The sequence below is a fragment of the Bos mutus genome, chromosome 24 (genome assembly GCF_027580195.1).
Source record: "Bos mutus isolate GX-2022 chromosome 24, NWIPB_WYAK_1.1, whole genome shotgun sequence".
In the NCBI taxonomy this organism is placed as follows: domain Eukaryota; kingdom Metazoa; phylum Chordata; class Mammalia; order Artiodactyla; family Bovidae; genus Bos; species Bos mutus.
This window is the reverse complement of record NC_091640.1, coordinates 53,046,921-53,069,845: the sequence shown is the minus strand read 5'-3', so window position 1 is coordinate 53,069,845 and position 22,925 is coordinate 53,046,921. Positions and strand designations below refer to the sequence as shown.

At 37.8% G+C, this 22,925-nt stretch overlaps 1 protein-coding gene across 1 annotated transcript in view; it reads right to left on the bottom strand.

The window, feature by feature from the left end:
- The window catches only part of DCC (DCC netrin 1 receptor), an 877,980-nt gene that overhangs the window by 59,254 nt on the left and 795,801 nt on the right, over nucleotides 1-22,925 (bottom strand). Inside the window, exon 26 of the mRNA XM_070361809.1 lies at nucleotides 8,117-8,272. Coding sequence (XP_070217910.1) covers nucleotides 8,117-8,272 — 156 coding nt within the window. The remainder of the gene's footprint in view (nucleotides 1-8,116; nucleotides 8,273-22,925) is intronic.

The window sequence follows — 22,925 nt, the reverse complement described above, 5'->3', positions numbered from 1 at the left end:
ATTAGTTTGTGAGATAATTCTGAGACACCTCTCTGGGAGGCTCAGTGAGGTCAGCAAAGGGCAGAGGAGACAGAAAATTTGATAATGCTGAAGGGGGTGGAGATTAAAGATATAAAAGATATGCAACAGTGAAATGTGCCTGTAGAAGGCATTTGATATTAAAGCTCATTTTTCTATATTCAAAAAGGATTAGAGGTCCTCTGGGTCACTGAGCAGGCTTCAGGCTTACCCCATTCAAAGATGGAGGAGGAAAGACACAGGGTTGGCCAAGGACAGATGTAGCCACGTAGCACTCGGAACCAGAAAATGGGCAAAGACTTGATAAAATATTTCTTCAAATTAGGAAAATGTAATCAAGCAAACTAGATAGAACTCTGATGGCAAGCAGAGTCTGAAGAGTGGTACCTTATCTCTATGCTAGGATGTCTTATCAAATATGGACATGTATGTATGTGCATATATAATCTCAAGGTTAAAGTGTGGGGCTGTAAGGAAAACATTAAGGTGAGTCTTCGGTGATGCTGGTTCTCAAAGACAAAAGGGAAAGGGACCTTCAGGTAGATGCTAAAAGGAGCTAAACTGCTTTCAAGAATGTAAAGGGAAAGAGGAATATGCGTGTAACTTGTGTTCCATTAGGATGGTATAATTAGGTGACTGAGAATATAGTTTTAGAGACAAAGAAAATTATGCAGGTTTTACTCTGGACTCATATTTAATCTAAAGGAATAAATGGTCAATTGCCCAAATAAAAATACAGTATCTCTTAGATTTAGATTGAGAGAAGCAGCTGCAGGAACCAACGATGAGGTCTTTCTTTTATTACCAAAGGGCTAGTTTTTATTAAAGGGTCCTTGTCATCATATTAGGGGTTTCCCCAATGGCTCAGTGGGTAAATAATCCACCTGCAATGCAGAAGGCACAGGAGATGAGGGTTCAGTCTCTGGTTCAGGATGATCCCCTGGAGGAGGAATTGGCAACCCACTCCAGTATTCTGACCTGGAGAATTGCATGGACAGAGGAGCCTGGTGTGCTACAGTCCATGGGGTCACAGAGTCAGACACAACTAGCATGCATGCACATCAGATTAAAAATGCCTCTCCATGAGAAGAAATTTCACGATTTTTCTCAGAAATCTGCTGTAATTCTATTGAAGATGGATTGCAGTAAATCTATATCATATTTCTAAAAACTGCTTTAGTCTTTACAGAGATAGCAATATTTTTTGATATCTTTTTTCTTCATTCCTTCCTTCATATTTTTTCTTTTCTATTTCTTCTACATTTTTTAAATGAAAGAGAGCTATATTAAAATATTATTATGATCATAGGTTTGATAAAACTTTGCATTTTTTTAGTCTTCTAAAATTTAGTTACTTAAAAACTTCAGGCTTCTCATGAATTCTGTTGACTTCATTGAATTTTGCAGGTGGGCACTACCATTCCTCTTCTCTTTAACATATCTGAAAATAAAAATGCTGAGTTCCCAAGTTTTCAGTTGGCTACTGTGATTCCCACTGGGAACGTCACAGTCTTGTTCTTGGCACCAAGGGAAGTAATAATGGTTTGGTACCACTGGACCAGCTCTTTAGCAAAATCAATGTTTCATGCCATGGAGTGAAGAGGAGAGCGCCTAACCTCATGTGCTAGGTGGGAATGAGAGGGTCCAGCCTTAAGATTGAATGTATCAATAATGCACAAAGGATTGTTTTTTTTTTGTTCAAAATGTTAATTTTGCTTAATACCTAATACAATGGCAAAGTATAGGTTTTCCATAGGTGATTCATAATACTTACATTTTGCATAGAGCAAAAAAAAAAAAAAAGTGCCTTTTAGAATTGGCTGACATTTAAGGCAGTGAAGAAACTCTCCAGCAAACACAACAGCAACTGCTCCACTGGAGAAAGCTCTCATTTCATCTGAGCCTGTTTGGCCAGTTCAGGTGCCAGCTTCCGGACACCTAAGTGAAACAGACTGGTGCTCTGACATGACGTTTAGCCGTGCTAAGAGCTCCAAAAGCAAAGAAAACCTCCTTTCGCTCACAAAGTGCAGCCTCCCTGAAATTCACAGACTAAAGTGAGAATCAAATAGGTCCTGGCAAGGCACTCATTTTCAAATGAGATACTAGGAATTCATTGTGCAAATAGCATACAGTTATACAGCAGAGTCAAATCTCAAGGCAATTTATAATAATTAATGTCAACACATAAATAATTGCTACAAAATAACTGGCAAAAGTATTGTAAAAACAGAAATGAGGATTTTCCTTCTATCTCAGATTGCCTTGAAAGAAATATAGCAGATGAATAACTAAACAAAGACACTTCAAGACATGAACCAAATTCACTCAATCTCAGAAGAACAACATCATGCAGTAATCCTGGGTAACCCCAATTCCTTATAGCTAGTTTTGTTTTTTTTTAAGACCCTAGAGAAAGATCCAAGAACTCCACTGTTCTGGTTTTATTGATGGCAAGTTCCATCTATTAACTGATTTCCAATCTGGGAGAGAGGCGCGGGAGAACGACAACCTGGAGAAAGGAGACTGGTGTTCTCACTGAGACAATGCCAACACTGAAGACAGCAGTGGGCATCATCGCCTCTAGCACCTGTTCCAAACGGGAGGAAATGGAGGCCCCAATTTTATACTGACTTGTAGAAAAGAGATCTACAGATGATTGTTTGAAGTTTTCAAAATACATCTCTTTTTGTTGTTCCCCCGCGGCCAGTTCCTTTGCCCACGGATGTGAAGAGCAAAACTGAAGCTATTAAAAGGAAGAAGAAATATTTGTCCATCACAACTGTATAAACCTTTCTGCGTGGATCACCGAATATGTGTTATGCAAATGCACTGTATCCTATATCTTTCCATTTGTTATGGGAGGGGAGAAATTCAGCTTTATTAGTGTCCTTTTTGGGGGCAGGGATTTAGTGAGTCTCTCAAACTCAAAGGTCTTTGTGATAACTTTTGAGAAAGGAGAGTTGCTCCATTTCCCACAGTCAAAATGTTTCTTTTCCTACGTGTGCCTTTTGCTGTTTTTCAAGGTGACTAATAAGACATCTCCAGCCAGAGACATGAAATGTTTTCTGCTTGAGACAGAACTGGGATGTTTAGTGTTCTCCAAGGCATTTAGAAACTGATACTGAATGGATGGAAGTTAACTGTTTCTGACAGTGATTTAGAGAATACTTAGTTTCCTAGAAAAGAGGATGCTTGTTTTATGTATTTCTTTTCAAAGCAATCACGTGGAAACACATATCAGTTCCTATCCCTTTCGCATTGCACATAGCTTTGGTCAAAAAAAATACTTGAAGAAGGACTGAATATATCTTATATTTAAAAAAATCTATGGTATCTTGGCCAGGAGTAGACTGTCAATGCCTTTTGATTTTAGATGAGGTTCACGAATTATTAAACACAAAATTCTGTTAGGAATCCTTAATTTGCATAAATTCATATAATACATGATCTATTTTATGTTCATATTATATGTTATGTAATAGTAATAGAATTTTAAATGTATTTAATAATATTACTTTTAAGCAAATTAAAATAAAAATCAACTAAGGAGACTACATTTTTCTCCCTTCCTGCTTGCCCTCCTTCCTTCCTTCCTCTTTCTCACTCCCTACTCCCCCGCTTCACCTTTTCATTGTAGAACAGACCTTAATTTTTAGAGCAGTTTTCAGAGTCATAACAAAATCGAGTAGAAGATACAGAGATTTGCCCTCTGACCCCAGGTACGCATAGCCTCGTCCACTGTCAAAATCCTGCACCACAGTGGTTTGAGACTAAACAAAGGAATAAACGAATCTGTGATCCTTAACCACAGATGGAACGAAATTCTATACTAGTTCAGTTGTTTTCCTTTTCATTGAAATTTAACTTCTGGAATCCTTTTCCCCATGGTTTAATGAGACAGTTTTGCATGCTGTACCAGATCAGGAGAGAAAGGAAGGAGTCAATGGGATGTTGGGTTTTCAGAAGGAGATGATGCTTTTAAAAATGGAAAAGAATTTACGGGAACACCCACGAATGAAATAGTTAATTTCCAAAGTAGTGAACTTTGGCTATCTCAGTCTTGCTGGAATGAACAGATAAAGGCCATTCTGACACTTCCTTTTACAGTAAGAGAATATAAATGAACAATGAAGCAATGAGAAGAAAACTAAACTAAAACTGTAAACCTCTCTTCTCTTGGGGGTAGTGCAATTCAGAAATTGAAGAAGGGACTTGTGTGATCTGAATCCTTTGACTACAATTATCGTCCTAGTTGTTTTGGAATTCAGAAATTTGGAGGTGTTGGACTTCTCACACCTTTATTTAAATTCCTTCAATGTGGTCTGGAGGACTTTTTTTCTTTGAGTTTTTGCACACAACTCTATTCTCTAGACACGATGTGCAGTGAGAAGAAGAAAAATAAATCTAATTCTCTCTTGGCAGATTTTTGATGCCTTTTAATTCTAACCTTGCTACATCTAGACAATTTATGATTTCTTAGAGCTGTCCCTGTTGGCTTGGAAAAAATATAGCTACTCCACAAATATATTTTATTGCTGTTACCATCTTATCTATTACGAAATATCCTATCTCACAGGAGATGCTGAGTCACCTGTTCGTAACTAAGAGAAGAATGCCATAAAATCGATTTTAAAATGCTGTGCTTGAAGGGGAAAAAAGCCAAATAGCACAGGAAAAATCACCAGGGTGCATATAATAGCTTGAGAATCTCTCTCCATTTGTACATTCTTTGAAACAAATACTACTCTCAGGATACAAAATCAATATACAGAAATCAGTTGCATTTTGATATACTAACAACAGACTATCAGAGAAGTTAAGAAAACAATCTCATTTACAGGAGCATCAAAAAGAACAAAATACTTAGGAATAAATTTAACTGAGGAAGTGAAACAGTTGTATACTGAAATCTACTACTTTGATAAAAGAAATTGAACAAGCCACAAAAAATGGAAAGATAGTCTGTGTTCATGGGTTGGAAGAATTAATATTGTTAAAACTACTACCCATAGCCATCTATATATTCAATCAATCCCTACTGTAATCCCAATGTAATCTTTACAGAAATAGAAAAAGAAAAAAAAAAACAAAACTAAAATCTGCATGGAACTTATGAACCAAAAGTAAACCTAAGAACAAAGCTGGAGGCACCATAGTTTCTGATTTCAAGCTATACTACAAAACTATAGTAATTAAAACAGTATAGTATTGGCCTAAACACAGACACAGACCTCAGGGACAGAACTGCGAGCCTAAATATATCCCCAAGTATAAAATCAACTAATATTTAAAAAGAAATCCAATAATACACCAAGGGAAGGGAGCAGTCTCTTCAATAAAACGTGCTGGGAAAACTGAATAATAGTCACTGTGAGTGAGTGAACCTGAACCCTTATCTTGTACCATATTCAAAAATAAACTGGATTAAAGACTTGAACATAAGACCAAGAACTGTAAAACTCCTGGAAGAAAACTTAGACATTGATCTTGGCAATGATTTTTTTTTGGTTTGATACCAAAAGCAAAGGCAACAACAGCAACAATAAGTAAATGGAACTATATCCAATTAAAATGTGGCTATAAAGAAAGAAAATGAAAAGGTAAGGGAAGGAAATTCTTACAAATCAAATATCTGATTAACTGGTTAATATCCAAAATATACAAAAACTCACACAACTCAAAAACAAAAACACAAACACCATGATTAAAAAAGTGCACAGAGGAATTGAATGGACATTGTTCCAAAGAAGATATACAAAAGACCAACAGATACATGAAAAGGTGCTCAACATTACTAATCACTAGGGAAATGCAAATCAAACGACAACAAGGTATCACCTCACCTCTGTTACCATGGCTAAAATAAAAAAGAGCTAAGTGTTTGTGAGGATGTGGAGGAAGGAAGACACTTTTGCACTGTTGGTGGAAATATAAAATGATGTAGCCACTATAGAAAACAGTATGCAAGTACCTTAGGAAATTAAAAATTGTACAATCATATAATCTAGCCATCCCACTTCTGCATACATAGGCAAAGGCAATGAAAACAGGATATCAAAGAGATTCTGCACTCCCATGCATTTCTTTTGCCAACTATTTTTAATATTATTTCTTTAATTTGGAGGATAATTGCTTTCCAGGTGCTTTCCAGGTGGCTCAGTGGTAAAGAATCCACCTGCCAATGCAAGAGATGCAAGTTCAATCCCTGGGTTTGGAAGATCCCCTGGAGAAGGAAATGGCAACCCACTCCAGTGTTCTTGCCTGGGAAATCCTGTGGACAGAGGAGCCTGGCAGGCTATAGTCCATGGGGTTGCAAAGAGTTGGATACAATTTAGCAACTAACACACACTTGCTTTACAATGTTGTGTTAGTTTCTGTGGTTCAACAGTGTGAATCAGCTGTAAGTATACTATACCATCTCCCTATTGAACCTCCCTCCCACACACCCCCAATTCCACCCCTCTAGGACATCACAGAGTACCGAGCTGAGCTCCCTGTGCTATATAGCAGCTTCCTATGAGCTATTTATTTTACATACTATATATATATCTATATATATATATATATATATCTCAAAGCTATTCTCTCAATTCGTCCCATCCTCTCCTTCCTCTGCTGTGTCTGCAAGTCCATTCTCTACATCTGTGTCTCTATTCCTGCCCTGCAAATAGGGTCATCAGTACCATTTTTCTGGATTCCATATATATGTGTTAACATACAATATTTGTTTTCCTTTTTTTGACTTACTTCACTCTGTAAGTAAAACTAGATTCATTCATATCACTACAAATGACCCCATTTTGTTCCCTTTTATGGCTGAGATTCCCGTGCTTTTTGCAGCATAATTCACAATAGCCAAAGCATGGCAACAGGTAAGTTTTCATCAAGGATGAATGGGCAAAGAAGATGTGAGATACGTATAAAATGTATACACACACACATATATACTATTCAGCCATGAATAGGGCATTTACATTTGCAACAACATGGATAGACATTAAAGGCATTATGCTGAGTGAAATAAGTCAGATGGAGAAAGACAAACATTATATTTGGAATCTAAAAAAGCCAAACTCATAGACATAGAAACTAGGACAAAGTTTACCCGGGACTGGGAGATGAGGGAAGAAAGGACATATTTGGTCGGACTTATAGTGAGAAGACGAATAAATTCTGGGGATATAATGTATAGAATGGGCTTCCCTCACAGCTCAGTTAGTAAAGAATCTGCCTGCAAGCAGGAGACCTGGGTCGGGAAGAGCTCCTGGAGGAGGAGATGGCAACTCACTTCAGTATTCTTGCCTGGAGAATCCCATGGACAGAGGAGTGATTATAGTTAATGGTACTGTGTTAAACCCTCAGAAGTTGCTAAGAGAGTAACTCTCAAATGTTTTTACCACAAAAAAGAAATGCTCATTACGTGCCATGGATGGGGGTGCTGGCTAAGGTTACGGTGATTATCATTTTGCAACAGAGAAGTATATCAAATCAACACACACAACACACTGTTCAATGCCTACTATTCCCATTAAAGCTGGAAAAACACATACATAAAAACAGGTGAAATATTAGTCTGGAAAATTTTTTATTTCCAATAGTTATTTCTTAAAAGTTGAAAATGAAAAAGGTCTATCCATGGTGTTGCAAATGGCTGATTTAACTAAAGAAAGCTAAAGCTTTCATACAGGTATTGGTTCATAAGGAAAATCAAAGAGACATCTTCAATTATTACAGACACTTAAGTGAGAATATGTTGGAGTTCAGTCACTCGCGTATTCACTTCCCGCTTAACAGAACACATTAATTTCCAGCACCCATCACGTTGCTGTTTTACTGGGCCCGTTCAGCTTTGTTTTCTCACAACTTTTCACATTGTCAGTGCAACAGACTGTGGAAAGACTCCTAGAAAATCAGTCCCAATACATGTTTAGGGTCCAAAAAACTGACCATGCTGAAAAAGAAAATTCTAGCACTCAGGTCACAGCTGAATCCCTCTTTACAAAGGATAAGAACATCAAAATGCTACACACTTGACAAGACTTTATTGATCTTATTCGTCTGTTCTCGGTAAAAAGAAAGGAAAATGCAATCCACTAACTTTTTCCTGCTCCGAAACCTCGGTCCGCTGACAGTGTTGGGAATGGCACAGGCCGGAGGGTGAACTGTGGGTGGGGGTATCCACACGTGGGTGATGGAAGGATTCCTGGGTACTGGGCACTTTCTAGGGTTGGCACAGGGATGGCACTCACGACAGCTGCAAAACAAAGGTGTTGTCGTTAATATTTTCAATCCCATGCATCCGCCGAACAAGCAAAAAGGAAATGGCTACGTTTTCACATGTTCAAATCCATGGATACTCCTCATAGTTTCATGTAGGTTCCTTTACTTACCTCTCTTTCTAGAAAGTCCCTTTCTCACTTCAGAAAAGACAACTCACTCTTCAAGAATCTCACCAGCAAGAATTACCCTGAGGTTTAAAAGTTTTCATGGTTTCAAACAAAGAAGTGATTCATAGGCCACCTTACGGCTCCCTGGTCTTTATTTGGTTTAGTTTTGATTTCATCTTATTCTTTCTTCTAGGCAAAAATGATGATGTTAGAAACATTAGATTATTCAGAAATGGAATATATTATATACAGCGCACTAAAAAAGTGGGGATTTTCTATTAATTCTGTGAAGGAAAGTAAGGCTTTGGCGATCTATAGTCTGGAGAGAGAATATGAAAGTATACTCTAAATGCTCACACTAAGGATTTATATTTAATAGAAAATACTTCCAAGCAGCTGAAGTAGTACCACTTAGTGACACATTGATTTAAATGCAACTGAATGTTTTCTGAAATACCAAAACATGTTTGAAGTTACATTGGTCTAAACCTACAGATGATATCTTACACAATATTTTCTAGGTTTATTGAGCATTGTCCGATTCCATTGTTCAAATGCCTGTTCAGTGGTATCACATTATGAATTAGGTATTTGATTTAGGTCATACCTGAATGGTCTAGTGGTTTTCCCTACTTTCTTCAATTTAAGTCTGAATTTGGTAATAAGGAGTTCATGATCTGAGAAATAGTCAGCTCCCGGTCTTATTTTTGCTGACTGTATAGAGTGTCTCCATCTTTGGCTGCAAAGAATATAATCAATCTGTTTTGGTGCCATCACTTCATGGCAAATAGATAAGGAAACAGTGGAAACAGTGGCAGACTTTATTTTGGGAGGCTCTAAAATCACTGCAGATGGTGACTGCAGCCATGAAATTAAAAGACGTTTACTCCTTGGAAGAAATGTTATGACCAATCTAAATAGCATATTAAAAAGCAGAGAGATTACTTTGTCAACAAAGGTCCATCTAGTCAAGGCTATAGTTTTTCCAGTAGTCATGTATCAATGTAAGAGTTGGACTATAAAGAAAACTGAGCTCTGAAGAATTGATGCTTTTGAACTGTGGTATTGGAGAAGAGTCTTGAGAGTCCTTTGGACTGCAAGGAGATCCAACCAGTCCATCCTAAAGGAAATCAGTCCTGAATATTCATTGGAAGGACTGAGGCTAAAGTGGAAACTCCAATACTTTGGCCACCTGATGCAAAGAGCTGACTCATTTGAAAAGACCTTGATGCTGGGAAAGATTGAAGGCAGGAAGAGAAGGGGACGACAGAGGATGAGATGGCTGGATGGCATCACTAACTCAATGGACACGCATCTGAGTAAACTCTGGGAGTTGGTGATGGACAGGGAGGCCTGGCGTGCTGAAGTTCATGGGGTCACAAAGAGTCAGACCCGACTGAGTGACTGAACTGAACTGTATCATATTATGAAATACTCTCAGTGTAAGTCAATCTTCATCTTATAAAATGTTTAGCATGTTCTACCTTTTATTAACAAAAAATAAAAATTAAGCTAGCTGCTGGAATGATCAATTTCAACAGCATATTCTTATCTAAAAAATTAATGAATTATTTATTTTATATTATGATTTTTTAATTTAGTTATACCCTAAGGCCAGTTGCTGAAGTTCAACATGGACAGCAGTGTACATTTATCAAAGTAAAATCTTTTTTTTTTTTTAAATCACATTCCTTTTACCTAGTAATTTCATCATCAAGATACAAATTACACTGCAGTATTGTTGGTTACAAACAGATTTTTAAAATATTTTGACTTAAAAATGCAGATTAATTACATGAAATACATAGCACTTTAAATTAAAAAGGTTCCTTCAAAATGACACATGTACCCCAAAATGTGTTCATTGCAGCACTAGCCAGGACATGGAGGCAATCTGGATGTCCATCGACAGATGAATGTATAAAGAAGATGTGGTACATATATGCAATGGACTATTACTTAGCCATAAAGAGGAATGAATTTAAATCAGTTGTAGTGAGGTGAATGAACCTAGAGCCTGTTATACAGAGTGAAGTAAATCAGAAACTGAAAAACAAATATCATATATTAACGCATATATATGGAATCTAGAAAAATGGTACTGATAAAGCTATTTGCAGGGAAGAAATGGAGACACACACCCGGAGAACAGCCAAGCGGACAGAGAGGGGAAGGCTAGGGTGGGGCGGATCGAGAAAACAAAACCGACATGGATACATTTCACCCGGGGCTCAGTGGTCAAGGATCCACCGGCAATGCAGGAGACCCAGGCTCAATCCCTGGGCCAGGAATATGCCCTGGTGAAGGAAATGGCAGCCCACTCCAGTATTCTTGCCTGGGGAATCCCATGGACAGGGGAGCTTGGCGTGTTACAATCCACAGGGTCACAAAGAGACACACTAAAGCAACTGAACACACACGCGTATATACTATCATGTGTAAAATAGATAGCTAGGGGGCAGCTTCTGTATAGCACAGGGAGCCCCCCGCCTGGTGCTCTGATAACCTAGAGGGCGGGAACGGGGGTAGGAGGGAGGCTCAAGAGGGAGGGGGTGTGTGTATATATATATATATATATACACATATATATGTAAAACTGCATTTGAGAATTTAATTTCAGTATATTTATAACACTCCTTAAAGTGCATATTAACATGTTTAATTGAAAAATGAACCCAGGTCTTTTTTCAGATAGAAAGTTTTGACTGACTGTTTTGGTAATGAGGACTAACTCTTTTTTAAGGAGGTTAAGTAATGGGATGGGGAAACAGTGGAAACAGTGTCAGACTTTATTTTTGGGGGGGCTCCAAAATCACTGCAGATGGTCACTGCAGCCATGAAATTAAAAGACGTTTACTCCTTGGAAGAAAAGTTATGAGCAACCTAAATAGCAAATTGAAAAGCAGAGACATTACTTTGCCAACAAAGGTTCGTCTAGTCAAGGCTATGGTTTTTCCTGTGGTCATGTATGGATGTGAGAGTTGGACTGTGAAGAAAGCTGAGAGCTGAAGAATTGATGCTTTTGAACTGCGGTGTTGGAGAAGACTCTTGAGAGTCCCTTGGACTGCAAGGAGATCCAACCAGTCCATTCTGAAGGAGATAAGCCCTGGGATTTCTTTGGAAGGAATGATGCTAAAGCTGAAACTCCAGTACTTTGGCCACCTCACGCAAAGAGTTGACTCATTGGAAAAGACTCTGATGCTGGGAGGGATTGGGGGTAGGAGGAGAAGGGGACGACAGAGGAGGAGATGGCTGGATGGCATCACTGACTTGATGGACGTGAGTCTGAGTGAACTCCGGGAGTTGGTGATGGACAGGAAGGCCTGGTGTGCTGCGATTCATGGGGTCGCAAAGAGTCGGACACGACTGAGCGACTGAACTGAACTGAAGTAATGGGTGCTTTGTCTGAATCAAATAAGAATGTATATTAATGTTTTAATGGGATAAAATATTTTTTCAAAAACTTACATTAGTAAAGATATTTCAATGTTTTAAATCCTGTCTTAGTATATTGTATTATACGAAGTACCTCTAAGTGAATAAAACCTGTAGATATATGTCATGATAAAGTTTTTTACAGTTGTACCTCCTAGAAAATTAGAAAGCAGATAACTTGAATGATTAATCAATACTTGAATATAACTTTTCCTTCCAGAAAAATTAGAGGACATTATCTAGTTGTTAACTGAAATACTATTTAACTTTCTGGTTAAAACCCATTCCAGTACTCTTGCCTGGAAAATCTCATGGGCAGAGGAGCCTGTTGGGCTGCCGTCTATGGGGTCGCACAGAGTCGGACACGACTGAAGCGACTTAGCAGCCGCAGCAGCAGAATTTAACTTCCTGTGAAAGTTCACAGAGCTGACAGTTGTATGCAATTCTGTGGGGAAGTGAATTGTAGGTATTAGTTAAAGGAAGAAAATGAGTGGTACAAACTTTTCTCTGCAAAAGGGAAACTTCCTAACGTATTGACACTTTGTAAATGGATGATGGTGGGTATCAAACAGCTATGGTGTTTTTATACTTTTGGCTTTATTTAAAAGAGTAGACTACCAGAAAAATTATGTATTTTGCAGATACTTAACCTATAATATTTAATTTTAAATACTGAATTAAAAACGTGTGTGGTAATACAAAGCTTTTCTAAATTATTTTTGGAAGGACTTCAATGAAAAATTCAGACTAACTGATATATAACATCATAAATAAAGATGTTTTAATTTAATAGATAAGATATTTTATAAAAGTAGATTGTGGCTATATAAACACATGAACAGAGTTTAGAAAAAGGAAAAGAAATAAAATGAGAAGGGAACCGTCGAAAAGAATTAGAAATTCAAACCAGATTCCAGCCAAAATAATGATAAATTCCCTCAAGGAAAAGGTTATCATTTTCTAGTCTTTGTGTCTGTCATAGTACAGTTCTGGAGATACTTCATATTTTTCAAGTGAGTTAACAAGAGAGATTTTCTAGAAATATTTATAAATCTGTCATTTTAACCCACTGGAGATTTTTCACATGATTTCGTGTATGTATTATTTTGTTTCCTGGTGTGTATAGTTACTATGTTACTACAATGATAATAATAGTAATAGATTTGAATACATTTGCAAATAAAAATCATATAATAACAAAGTCTGTATTCCTATGACTCAAAATTTCACTCTCTGAAGCAGTTAATTGAATTCATACATCTTACCAATCAAAATGAGATTACTATACAGTCATTAAGGTTGACTGCCAAATTGCAAAGCTTTTCCTGTGTTGACAATTTTTACTCATAAATAAATGTGACAATAATAGTCTCCCTTAAAAGTAGAAAGCACCCACTTGACAAACTGTGCACATTCTAATCAATATTGTTATCTGAATTTAACCAATATTTTACAACGCAGTTAGAAAAAGAATGTCATAAATATCTTCCAGTTGGTGCTGAATAAATTTGAATAGAGAAACATAAAATAATTTGGCAAGCCGCAGATTCTGTATAAGTTAGAGAACAGAGAGAACCCAAGAGACTAAATTCATATTCCAGCTCCAAGTCTCTCATTACTTAAGAAAAGAAATTTTACTTTCTATGAGTTTTGCATTTTGACTACTGACCTGAGTACAAAAGGTTTGCAAATAATAAAAGTTCTTTTACAAAAACGATAAATCTGTTGTATGTCTCAGCAACTCAGAAATTTGCATTGTTCTATTTCCCTCACATGAATAGACTAGTCAGTATTCCAAAGCTTTGGTTTTGAAGTTTTCTGATCCATGATTCATTTCTAAAATAGAACAGACAGCTACCCTTACTTATAAAACAGTTGTTGCAAAACTAATCATTCTGAAATAAGTTGGACTTAACACTGTGTATTGAAGTGCATTTTTGTATTTTCAACTACACGTCAGTTTTGAGAGCCAGAAACACACACCTACACAGACACGTCCTCACAGTACAATTCAAGGCATTCACTGCCCTGCTCTGCTTATGCAAAACAGCTCAAAGAGTGATATCATCAAACATTTTCAATAAATCTCTGCCTTGCGGCCAACTATGACAAGAAATCTGTTCTGACACAGCTTGCTGACAACTGGATTTATCTCACATACTGACGCATAAAGATTTTTCAAGTAGAAACTCCCTCACCACCAAATTACTTAGTTTCCTGAACAGGGCACATTGATATTCAAAAACTTTAAATAACATTTACAAAAATGTTAGTGTTAAACACGAACTACAGGAAATCTAAAAATACAGATTTTATTTTTAAAGTTATTAAGAAATAAAGCTCTCTATAGGTACTTCTCCCCATGATACTTGACAATTTGAGAGATTTGTTGAGGAGGAGAGGTGAACAGAAGAGTAAAGATAATATTTTAAAGTGCAAAGAGCTTAAGTGACATGATTTCGCACTCTGCCTCTCTTTAGCGTTTCTTTTTTGGCAATGGCCTACATATAATCTGGACTATTCGGAACTGTAGTTTCCATCACCCTTGATAAATACTCTCCTTCACATTTTCAGGTGTCCTTTTACAAGCAATTGTCACTGGAGGCCAGCCACAAGTATCCACAAATTCCTACTTGAGGAAAATAGTGAACATTCACAACGACACGTTCTGCAGTTATTCTTAAAATAGTGGTAAAGGGCCCGAACACTAGGTCAGACTGCCTGGGTTCATTATCTAGTTCTGCCAGTTGATAGGGAAAAAATGCCACAGCCAACATCGAAGACAGTGCCCGTTGATTCTCTCTTCATGTATTCACATCCTTGTTGGAGTTCCCTGCCACAATTCATCCAGATTGGTCTGGTGACCAAAGAGTGCAATGGAAGTGATGGTATGTCACTTCCAAAAATGGGTTAAATGAGATTCTTTCTCATTCTCTTTTCCCCTCTCGCTCTCTCTGATGGTTCACTCTGGAGGAAGCCAGGAGTCATGTCTTGAGGACCCTGAGCTTGAACTGCCTGGCTAAATCATTCCTGGATTCCTGATGCTCAGAAGCTACTGAAAAAATAAATGGCTGTTTTCTGTTGCTACATTTTGAGGTAATTTGTTAGGTAATAGGAGGTAACTGGGAGAAGGCAATGGCACCCCACTCCAGTACTGTTGCCCGGAAAATCCCATGGATGGAGGAGACTGGTAGGCTACAGTCCATGGGGTCGCTAAGAGTCAGACACGATTGAGCGACTTCACTTTCATTTTCCACTTTCATGCATTGGAGAAGGAAATGACAACCCACTCCAGTGTTCTTGCCTGGAGAATCCCATGGATGGAGAAGCCTGGTGGGCTGCAGTCCATGGGGTCGCACAGAGTCGGACACGACTGAAGCGACTTAGCAGCAGTAGGTAACTATACATTCACATGAGAGGGTATGTAATCTATTTCCTGTTTTTTTCATCAGTAAAGTGGAGATCATTGTGGTACCAACATTAGGATGTGGTTCTGAGGATTAAAGACAGCACCCACCTACAAGTGCAGCAGGGTGGAAATGTTGGTTATTGACATTAATTTCTCCTGAGTCCCAACAGATCTGCCTCAAGACTGAGCTGAATAACATTTAATAAAAAATACTGTTTAAAACAACCTTATCTATGACTTTGTGGTGATGGTATCATGGGTGAATGCACGTCTAAACTTACTAGACTATGTACATTATATATGTACAGTTACACACATAAATTATATCTAAATAAAACTGTTCAATGATAAATAAAATTTTAAAAAATATGACCACTTAAAATATAAGTCAAAAATTTCCAAAGATATTGAAAACTGTTTGAGTTCTGCACTCAAGTGACTAAAGCAGATAGTGAAGTTGGGGAAGAAAATGCTGGCTCTCGTAGTTAACGTTCTAGAAAGGCCCCCAACCAGTAGCCATAGCAGCATCCAAGCTATCCTTAAAACAAAACTGTATGCTTTCTTCTGCCTCAGTCTTTTTAAACACCATCTAATTTAAGTTTTTGAAACTTCTAGCTTCTTTAGAGGCTGATCTTACATTTTTTCCTTCAAATATTTACAAGGAAATAAAAAACTGAAAAAAAAAAAAAATTCAAGAGATTTTTACTTAACAAACTCACACAGTGAATTATTAAAATTGTACAGCTGATGTGATCCTACAGGGTATCTGCTTCCATTTCTATTTTACCTAGATCTATTCTTCGCCTCTCCTCAGGCATTTTACAGCAGCAGAAAACACAATATGAGAATGGAAAAGGAATCTTTCCAAGGCAGAATAATTAGGATGCATGGAATAATAAAACACTGAAAGTGTAAGAAAAGCTGCCATCGCTCCAGGTACTGCTCTCAGTCAAAGAAGCTGCTCACCAAGGCTGTACCTTACTTCCTAGGAGCAGTCTGCCTCAAAGACTACAGAACCTCCCCCACCCCCGCACCTCATCTGGGACAACCTAGAAGGATAATTCCAGCACCAGAGCAATCTGTACTGTCAATTGAGGCCTCCATCAAACTTTTGGGTTGGCCAAATAGTTTTTCCAGGTTTTTCCATATGCCAACCAGCAAGGAGATCAAACCAGTCAATCCAACAGGAAATCAACCCTAAATATTCACCAGAAGGACTGATGCTGAAGCTCCAATACTTTGGCCACCTGATATGAAGAATCAACTCATTGGAAAAGACCCTGATGCTGGGAAAGACTGAAGGCAGGAGAAGAGGGTGAAAGAGAATGAGATGGTTGGGTGGCATCATCAATTCAATGGACACGAATTTGAGCAAACTCCAGGAGATAGTGAAGGACAGGAAGCTTGGTGTGCTATACTCCATGGGGGTCTCAAAGACTTGGACACGATTTACAAAGTGAATGATGATAACAATACCTGATTAGTTTACTATCTCCCTCTCAGCAATCCTGTACCCTTTACCCTCACAGGTGTTACTCCTAAAGGAACTTGCTAATAAATCTCCTGTTTTCCAATCTCTTTTCAGAGTCTGATTCCTGGAAACTCAGCATATGACTTTCCTTCAGTTCAGTTGCTCAGTCGTGTCCAACTCTTTGCGACCCCATGGACTGCAGCACGCCAGGCCTCCCTGTCCATCGCCAACTCCTGGAGTTTGCTCAAACTCATGTCCATTGAATCAGTGATGCCATCCAACCATCTCATCCTCTGTTGTCCCCTTCTCCTCCCACCTTCAATCTTTCCCAGCATCAGGGTCTTTTCCAATGAGTCAATTCTTTGCATCAGGTGGCCAAAGTATTGGAGTTTCAGCTTCAGCATTAGTGCTTCCAATGAATATTCAGGACTGATTTCCTTTAGGATGGACAATTGGATCTCCTTACAGTCCAAGGGACTCTTAAGAGTCTTCTCCAGGAGACTAATTTATAGTAAGAAAATCACATAAAATTATTTTTGGCCACTGTAAAAATACTCACTTTTTGCCACAGTTTTATAAGAAAGAGCACCAGACTGGGGAAATCAGAATATCTGGATTCTTCTCCTGTCTATGCTATTAGCTACTATGCTTCTCATAGGCATCAGCTTGCTTAGCTGTGAAGTGTGTTCTGGGGTAAGAAGTAACATATGCCACCTAATATTTTCAACCAAAAAGCATAACCTCAGACAAATAAACAGGTTTTGTACTTCAATGAAATTAAATGCCATTTCATGTGAATTTTAAGAACTAAAAAACACTTCAGATAGTTTATATTTTATCTGGTAGTTATCATTTTGCAGAACATGGTGAGAAATGTCAAGGAAGAGGGGGGAAATAATCTTACAAAAATAGAGATTATTAAGTGGAACAGCAAGCATCTTTATACGTGTGACTGGAAACCCAAACTATGCTATGATGTAGTTTATACAAGACCTGATACACTAGTAAATCCAAATAGTTGCAAGTGGGCCATCAGTACATGCATCTACCATTCTGAATGAAATCATAACTCTGTCAAGATACAAATCTACAAGTTTTTCAGCCTAGTTAGCTAAGGCCCATCAATCATGTCAGTTGCAAAGAATCTATTTTATTTATCAGAAAGTCTAAGAATTAATTTTAAAATCAACTTGGATTATATGCTGAAATAAATTTTCTCTTGTTAGATAGAGTTTAACCAACTGAGTTTGGAGCCAACAAAGAATGTAATGCAACAAAGATTTCAAAAGGTCTATATTCTACTGACTCTTCATTTCTAACTGAAGTTTTATTTAAATATAATATGCATATTTATAGTCCCTTGGACAGCAAGGGGATCAAACCAGTCAATCTTAAAGGAAATCAATCCTTAATACTCACTGAAAGGACTGATGCTGAAGCTCCAATAGTTTGGCCAATAGCTGGCTCATTGGAAAGACCCTGATGCTGGGAAAGATTGAAGGCAGAAGGAGAAAGGGTGCCAGAGGATGAGATGGTTGGATGACATCACCAAATCAATGGATATGAAGTTGGGCAAACTCTGGGAGACAGCGAGGGACAGGGAGTCCTGGTGTGCTGCAGTCCTTGGGGTCAAAAAGAGTTGGACACAACTTTGCAACTGAACAACAGTAATACATATTGAAAACTAAATATCGTCAGTACTGCTCAGTGATTTTTCAGGGTGAAATGTCTTCTGACCATCATCCAGGCCATGAAAATGGAACGTTATCAGAAGCTGCTCCATGTTCCCTTCTGGTAACTAACCACCTCTCATTAAGAGTAACTACTCTTTTGAATTCTAACCCCATAGGTTACTTTGCCTGTTTAAGATTTACATAAATTGAATCATACGGATGAATTACATTTCTGTTTTGCAGGAGTACATCTGTGAGAGTCTCCATATTGTTTGTATCATTTTAGCTTTTCCGTGTTCATTGCTACATGGTAGTCCATTGTGTGAATACGTTATATACATTACCAAGTCATGACAAGCAGTATTCCCCAACGTATTCTTATACATGTCTTTTGGTGAGCATATTAGGCATTTCTGCTAGATATACACCCAAGAACAGAATAAATCTAGGTATGGAACTGTTGAGTCAGAGTGTCCCTATGCATTTTATAAATGTATTTAACTGCTGAAAATTACATATATGCATGCTTTATAGAATAGTTTTCAAATTAATAAAACTAATACATTTCTAACTACTAATTTACTAATTTTAAACTAATTAAAGTAATAAATTACTTGTCATTTTAGGGCCTGCATTCATGTAAGACACTAGGAATAAGAGAAGTCGTGCTTTAGCCATCGAGCAAGTCAGAGCTTGAGATGACAGCATGAGGGGGTAGGGTGAAGCCAACAGACTGAGCACAAGTGTTGGGTTCAGACTCTCAGAACTTTGGTTTGCATGTTTGTAAACTGGAGATGCTAGAGTCAAACAAATTATTTTTAAAAATGAATACAAATAATATAAGGCATCTTTGTCCTTAGAAAAGAAGCACATCATACAGACTCATGGAAGGAAGGAAGTTTGTTAAGCTAAGACTATTTCCCATCTGTAAAATCAGGATAAACTCAACACATGAGAGTATTGGGAGGAGTAAATGACATATGAATTAGAAAGGTATTTAGCTAGTGAATAATATTTAGAAGTTCTCAACACTTGTTATATTTCATTACATTTCTCTTTCTTTCTAAGCTCGTTAGTTCTTGTTGAATGTAAACAATTTTAACTGCCTTTAATGTATCAAGTTTTTATTTGAAGATATTCTATTAGAACTGCTAAAAAAAGAGCCTTAAACCCTGATGTGTTATGAACACAAGGCCTTCTTATAATACGTTTATTTTTTTCATCTAGTCATTTATTTGACAGATACTTAGCAAGTACCAATTTTATGCTAGATATTGAGTTAAACAATGTGTGAATATGAAGAAGAATTAGCTGCATCCCCTCCCTATCATGTAATACACAATCTGTTAGAGGAGGGAAGATTTGGACTTGAATACCTAAGTATATGAGGCAGTACTCTGAGGAATTAATTCCACAAAAGTGTTAAAAAGAGAGACTATTCAAACATGAGAAAAGAAGCCCTCATTTCTGGGTGTAGTAATCAGAGAGGAAAGAATTCATGAGAGCATTAATACCTCTCTGGTCTTTGAAAGATTCACAGATCTCTATTAGTTAGAGATGGCTACCAAGTCATTCCATAAGGGGGAAAAAAAAATGTGTTCAGAAGGAAAATCAAATAAACAACAATGCATATTTGTGAACTGGTGATTGGTCTGGCTTGGCAAGGGTGTCTAACATAGCAACAGGAGACTAGAAATACAGACTTACATCTGGTATGCACAGGGTTTTTTTTTTTTTGGAAGACAGTGAGGAGCCATTGGGAAAATTTATGGAGTAGAATGCCATATTTAAGTTGTTTTAGGAAGAAATTTGGCAAGCAGGATACAAAGACATTTAGAAGGTACTACAGAGAGGAGGAAGATTAATTATAAAGCTGTTTTGACAGTTCAGGGGTAAGGCCATAAAGAGAAGAATAAAAACATGAATCTTGGAAATGGGAATGCAGCCAGGGATTCAAAAGATACAGTGGAAGAAAAAAAAGTCAATGGGATATGGAAACTTCTTAGATGAAGAAGTTATATATGGGAGAGAAAGTCCCATGAAGATTCTGAAACACACTGATTTTTAAGAAGAAAGCTATAGAAGGTTGGCACAGACAGAACTTAGTTATAAGAGGAAAGTGGCTGGAAGGAAAACACAAATAGAAGCAGCTAAGTGTACAGCATCCTTCTATGTGGTAAAGGAATGAATAGCTTCACAGAGGACTGCAGCTGGGAGCATAATGATTCAGAGCACAGAGGCTGAAGCCGGTCCGGAGTCCCAATTCTGGCCCTGTCACTTACTCGCTGTATGATTGTAAGCTATGTACTTAAACTCTGTAAGCCTCAGTTCTTTTATTAGTAAAACAGGCATAAGAACAGTATCTATCCCATGAGTTGAACAACTGGCATCTGTTATAAATTCCATTTATTATAGTAAAATTGAGAGCTATGTTGGAATGTAGAGGAAACATCACATACAGTAGGTAGAAAGAAACAGCCATTAGTTCATTCATTTGGCTGAACAGTATCAACTGAGTGCCTACCATGCCAATCTCCATTTGGGGTACTGAGGATATGACGTGATGAAAGCAGGCAAAATTCCTGCTCTCATAGAGCCTATACTACACAGGGAAAACACATGATAAGTAAACAAACACAATAAAGCAAGTAAGACAGTTATACAAATTAAGAAAAACAAAGCAGAATGAAGAGCGTAGAGAGAGACCAAGGAGGCTCCTAGGTAATGGTCAGGGAAGATCTATGTTCCTTCGCGGTGGTGGTAGTTGAACACAGACCTGAATAAATGAGGGAAAAGTCAACTAAATATCTATGGAAAGAAATGCCAGGCAAAGAGGACAGTAAAACGTCCCTGAGATGGAATGTGTGTTATTGCCAAAGAACAGAGAGGAGAGCTATGTGGCTGAAAGAGATTATAGAGAGAAACAGCAGGAGACAGTGTGAGAGACATGCCAGAGGCTGGACCACAGGGCACCTCTTGGGCATGATGAAATCGCTGGATATTGTGCCACATGTGACGGGAAGTCAAGAGGAATAACATCATCCAATTCACATTGAAAAGCTTCGGTGTAGACGACTTCCTGTAAGATCAAGAGCTCAAGAAAAGAGAACAGTTACAAGTTTACAGCTATAGTCTACAATCTATAGATTATATTTGCCATCTAGAGATGGTATAGCTTGGATAAGGCAGAAAAGTGGAGGTGGGAAAGAGTAGTCAGATTCGGGATGGGTTTTGAAAGCAAGAACTATCAGATTTGGTGAAAGACTGAATTTGCGATGTGAGGAAATCAGAATAAAGAAGTATGAAACTAGAGGTTGTGTTTTATTTTGTTTTTTAAACAAGAATAGATGGTTAAATAGTGGTACCGTGTATTGGGAAAAATAATAGGAATCAAGTTTGGAGCTGGGGAGAGGGAATTATGGAACAGCAAGATTTCCATGTTGAGCTCACCTGGCTTGCCTATTAGCCATTTGAAGAAGGTGAGTCAATATTGTATATGGAAATTGATGTGGGTTTCAGGAAGGAATTAATCTGGGGATTAACTTTTGTGACTCATCAGCATGCAAATGGCATTAAAGCCATTGGTATTAGATGACAACTTCTAAGAAGCGAGTGTAGATAGTAGACAGCAGTTTGCAGACTGAGCCCGAGGGTACTCTATCTCTTAAGAGATTGGGGAGAAAGGAGGAGTAAGTAAAGGACTAAAAATGAGAAGGCAGTGGGACAGGAAGAAAACTGGGGGCATTTAGAACACAACAGGCAAGTGAAGAAAGCATTCCAGGAAAAACAGAAGCTATGTCAAATTTTGCTGAGCACTGGACAATTGAGCATTTGGTAAGAAGATGTGGAGATTATTGAAATCTTGGCAGCCATGGTTTTAGTAGAGGGACTGTGGAAATGCTATTAAAATTAATAAAGAAGATTAAAAGAGCAAAAAGTAATTACAGACAACTTTTAAGAGAGTTTCTCAGGAAAGGGGAGGAATGGGCTAGTGGTTCCAGGGAAGATGCTTTAACAAGGGAGTTATGAGATAATGCTCATACACATATTGGAGTAGGAAGGAAAACTGATGATCCAAGAAAGGAAAGGGATAATTACAGAAGAGTCCCTAAGTGGGAATGAAAGGTTGTCCTCAAGGGAAAGGGCTGGTCTTACACAGAAACAAAAACAGATCACTAGATTTGAAGGGTAGATAAGGATATCATTTCTAAATGCTTCTCTTGGTGATAAAAGAAGCAGGCTTATTAGCAGGGACAGGGGAAAGGAGAGAGGTATTGAGTCAGAAAGGAAAGAATAGATATAAGATATTCATCTTATACAGTGAGACAATGAATGATGTCTCAGTGAATGATAATGAATGATTTCTCTCAAAGTGAGAGAAATGACTGGCATTTCCAAATAAATGACAGTTCACCTTGAATTTGTTGTCATAAATGCCCAGTGAATAGGCTATATGAAAGTGAAAGTCACTCAGTCATGTCCGACTCTTTGTGACCTCATGGACTATACAGTTCATGGAATTCTCCAGTCCA